General features: G+C 34.9%; 1 protein-coding gene across 3 annotated transcripts; it reads left to right on the forward strand.

Annotated features, from left to right (window-relative positions):
• Positions 271-4,540, forward strand: LOC109333434 (transport inhibitor response 1-like protein Os04g0395600). Of its 3 annotated transcripts, none has more exons than XM_019568917.1 (4): positions 271-413; positions 839-1,391; positions 2,521-3,013; positions 3,484-4,540. In XM_019568917.1, the coding sequence occupies exons 2-4, from the start codon at positions 880-882 to the stop codon at positions 4,234-4,236; spliced, it is 1,758 nt and encodes a 585-aa protein (XP_019424462.1). In that variant the 5' UTR covers positions 271-413; positions 839-879; the 3' UTR covers positions 4,237-4,540. The 3 variants fall into 3 exon arrangements, with proteins under 3 accessions (XP_019424462.1, XP_019424464.1, XP_019424463.1); XM_019568919.1 differs by lacking the exon at positions 271-413 and adding an exon at positions 422-610 and having other exon boundaries at positions 813-1,391; XM_019568918.1 differs by lacking the exon at positions 271-413 and adding an exon at positions 422-610.

A 4,753-nucleotide genomic window follows, 5' to 3' on the forward strand; every position in this document is an offset into this window, starting at 1 on the left:
ACCCATATTTGGTTTTATTAAATCATTTTGTATATTTTAAATTTGTAAAGACTAAATTAAATATTTACTCCAATAATATAATATGAGAAAAAATATACGTACTGACAATGTTTGAATTTTATACAGTATTATTGTATCAATCATATTTAATTATGATTGATTCATAAAAAAATATAAATGAATAATAGTTAATATAATGACTATATATAACACTCATATAATATAATAAAAATGTGATTCTCTTCTCTCTCCTAGGCTTTGTTATAATAAGCCGTAAGTGGTTTGGTCCTTCAGCAGTTCAACCTCATGACAAAAGTGAGTTAACAGCTTTTCTTCATAGAAAAGATCCCAACTTTCAGTGGCCCCAATTTCTTCTCTCTCTCATCACCAACTCTTCTTCCTCTCTTATCCATGTAATAATAATATATACATATCCTGGATCTTCTTCTTCCTCCTCCTCCTAGATCTCAGATTCTTACTCTCTTTTTTTTCTGAGCAGTTTTTGCCTATAACTTCCTTAAAAGCTGTTTTCCCCTCAATTATTTCTGTGTTAAAAAAAGTGCTAAACATGCAAGAAAAAATCATTTAGTTTTGTTGTCCAAGAGTTAAGGTTAGATAACATTAAATTTTTCAGATTTGAGATTTAAAAAGTGTACTTTCAGTCTCATAGGACACATTGCTTTATTACTACTACTTGACAAAAAGTTTTTTCTGGTTTTGGAAAATTTCTTGTACTTGCCAATTTGCTTTTTATATATTAACTTTGCAGACCTTTTTAGCTTCATTTTTATGACCAAGTTGGTTACTAACAAATCTCATTATTGATTTGATTCAAAAGGGTGGTTCAAAGTTTGTATATTTGAGCTTGTTTTGTTGATCATGGAGTGCAACAACAGGAGAAAGACCGAATCTCCTGAACAAAACCAGTGTTTAAATCAAGCTACAAATATTCAACATGAGGCTCTAGAATGTGTATTTGGTGTGCTTGATTCACGCAAGGACAGAAGCGCAGTTTCATTGGTGTGTAAAGAGTGGTACAGGGTTGAGAGTTTTTCAAGGAGGAATGTGTTCATAGGGAATTGTTATTCTGTGTCACCTGAGATAGTGGCACGTAGGTTCCAACACATAAGAAGTGTTACTCTGAAAGGGAAACCTCGTTTCTCTGATTTCAACCTTGTTCCTCCTAATTGGGGTGCTAATATTCATCCTTGGCTTGTGGTGTTTGCTAAAAAATACCCTTTTCTTGAGGAATTGAGGCTAAAGAGGATGACTATTACTGATGAGAGTTTAGAGTTTCTGGCTCTCAATTTTCCCAGTTTCAAAGTACTTTCACTTCTCAGTTGTGATGGATTCAGCACTGATGGGTTGGCTGCAATAGCTACTCATTGCAAGTAAGTTATTTTTCTTAAAACTCTATTCACTGTGGTGCTAAAATTGTTTTTTAAAGGGTTATTGTTATGATTATAAATTATATGGTGGTGCTTTTATTTTCAGTTTCTATTAATCTGGTGATGTTACTGTTTTGATATGAAATCAGTTTTTTTTAACTTTTGGATGATGTAGTAACTTAATTGGTAATTTAAGTGCTTAACTATTCAATAATTTTAAACCTGATTCTCTGGTTTAAGTTACCTGTTATAATTAAGTTTAACAATAGGCTATGTTATTAGAGCTATTTAGTCCCAGTTTTGCTTTGCAGTTTTATCTCCCATAAATTTGATTCCTTATTTTCGTCGGTTCTTTATTTGTGTGCCATGCTTGCTTGCCCTTTTTACGTGCTTTGCTTTGATACAAATTGCATATTGGTGAGATGTTAATGAAACACGTTGGCAGTGGAAACAGAATCTGACTACAAAACTATTTTTATGAGGGCCACTTCTTTTATGAATGATGAAATTAATGTTCGAGGATCAATAGAATGAGAACATGTTGATATTCCTTAGTTATGCCCATAAAAGGAATACTCGGCGAATCAATTACCTTTTATTTCTCTAGAAGATGGTATTTGTCATTGCGTTGTCTGGAATGAGAATAGAGAGTGGTGAGTTCGGTTGTTTCATATGCTTGAGAGGGTACTTATTCTTTAGCTAGAGCAAAGTTGGCATGACTATTGCACTGTTAGCAATTCTATAATGCATATTTGAGAATCACAATTTCTCATTAATTCGTGGATTGGTTGATTTGGAATTCACTGCGATAAGATGAATTTGTAAGTAAAATGCTCAGTAAAGTTTGATTTTACTAACAGTTACATACTTGCATTGTGATATAATCAGGAAACGTTCAAAATTTTCCTCAGATGTTTAACCAGAAAATTGAAAGCATAAGTAATGTGAAATTTGTTGATTACATTAATTATACCTACTTTTTTTGCAAGCTTTCCTACTTATGAATTCAAAAATGGTAACCCATGATAGCATCAGTAATTATACACTAGGTATTATCTCCATTATGATGTCATTCCTTCCTTAATCTTTAATTGGATAAATAAATAATCTTCTTTATTCTACTCGGTTGCAGGAATTTAACCGAGCTCGATATACAAGAGAATGGTATAGATGATAAAAGCGGTAATTGGTTGAGCTGCTTTCCAGAAAATTTCACATCATTGGAAATACTGAACTTTGCCAACCTGCAGAGCGATGTTAATTTTGACGCACTTGAGAAACTTGTCGTTAGGTGCAAATCATTGAAGACTTTGAAGGTTAATAAATGTGTAACACTAGAGCAGTTAGAACGGCTACTTGTTCGTGCTCCTCAGTTAGGTGAGCTTGGTACTGGCTCATTTTCACAAGTGCTGGGAACATATAAGTACTTAGAGCTTGAAACTGCATTCAAAAATTGCAAAAATCTTCACACCATTTCTGGTTTTTGGGTAGTTGCAGCACAATATTATCCAGCTCTGTACCCAGTTTGCACAAATCTGACTTTCTTGAATTTTAGTTATGCTCCCATTGACTGTGATGATTTTGCCAAGATTCTTGTTCACTGTCCTAAACTTCAGCGCCTCTGGGTATGCATTTCTTTTCTGTTTTCTTTATTTTGTGGCGTCTTTGATAGTGAAGTTTCAGCAAATATAAACCGGCATGTGCATTAGCAAGAACTGAAACTTGTCTGTAACCCACATAGTTGGTTATCACTTACCATCCACGAGCAAAATATAAACTAATAAATACATGGAAATAATGTTTCCCTCCTTAATTTATGATATTTTTATGGAACTACTGATATTTAAGATCTTGAAACCAGTTTTATTGTTAGTTTCAAGTCATTAATTGTCCGATATTTATCCTGTTTTACGCACTCAAATTTAATTTAACTCCTTTTGTGTATCTATATGGACATACACACATCTACCATCAAAGATTAAGCAATATGCACATTGAATAACTGCATGGGGTGGCAGATTCAATCTCAGTTTTCTTTTCCAGAAAATGTGATTTTGTTGGAACATCTACCTTACTGATTATATAACTGATACAGGTTATGGACACAGTTGAAGACAAGGGGCTAGAAGCTGTTGGATCAAACTGTCCATTGCTTGAGGAACTGCGTGTTTTCCCCTCAGATCCCTTTGAATTGGGTTATCCTCGTGGCGTTACTGAAACAGGATTTATTGCTGTCTCTGAAGGATGCCGGAGACTTCACTACGTCCTCTACTTTTGCTGTCAGATGACTAATGCCGCTGTTGCTACTGTTGTGCAAAACTGTCCCAACTTTACTCATTTCCGGCTTTGCATTATGGACCCTGGTGAGCCAGATTACGTGACTCATGAACCTATGGATGAAGCTTTCGGAGCAGTTGTTAAGACCTGCACTAAACTCCAGAGGCTTGCAGTATCAGGTTATCTGACTGACCTAACATTTGAGTACATAGGGAAGTATGCCAAAAACTTGGAAACCCTTTCAGTGGCATTTGCTGGAAGCAGTGATTGGGGTATGCAGTGTGTATTGGAAGGCTGTCCGAAGCTGACAAAGCTCGAGGTAAGGGATTGCCCTTTTGGAAACTCTGCTCTTCTGTCAGGTTTGGAGAAGTATGAGTCGATGAGGTCGCTGTGGATGTCCGACTGCAAAGTGACAATGAATGGCTGTAGATTATTGGCAAAAGAAATGCCGAGGTTGAATGTCGAAGTGATAAAACATGGAATTGACAATGGTTACCCTAATAGACTTTATGTTTATCGTTCCGTTGCTGGGCCAAGAAAGGATGCACCTGCATTTGTTCGTACTCTCTGAAATGCTATCTACATTCATACTTTAAACATCAAAAGTCCTTGGTAATTTCTCTTTCTCTTGCTCCGGAGAAAATTGTTGATTACAGAGAAAATGATTTAATTCCATAGGATCATGGCTGAAGGAATTTGATGTATGATTGGTTTTAATAAGCCAAGTTTATAGTTGTTGATATATTTTGGTCATTTGCTGCTTACTCTAGACATTTTTTGTTGCTGATCGAAATGTCTATTCAGGATAAAACAGTTTTTGCTTGTGATAATTGCAGAAATGAATGTGATTAATAAAGTGAGAAGCAGTTTATGCATGTTTGGATTAATTGTAGCTGATAATTAACTAATCCCATGAAATAAAGATAGTTTACTAGAACTTCATTGTTGGTTTAGCTAAGAGTTACGATAATAACGAAAGTATCATAGTGCCATAAGCTGTGTAAGAACATGTGATGCAAAAAACGTTGAATTTATATGAAGGTGGAAGAAGGATGTGGTGATGTAAAAAAAAAGGAGATATGCTTATA

The sequence above is a fragment of the Lupinus angustifolius genome, chromosome LG18, assembly GCF_001865875.1.
Source record: "Lupinus angustifolius cultivar Tanjil chromosome LG18, LupAngTanjil_v1.0, whole genome shotgun sequence".
NCBI classification, from domain to species: Eukaryota; Viridiplantae; Streptophyta; class Magnoliopsida; order Fabales; family Fabaceae; genus Lupinus; species Lupinus angustifolius.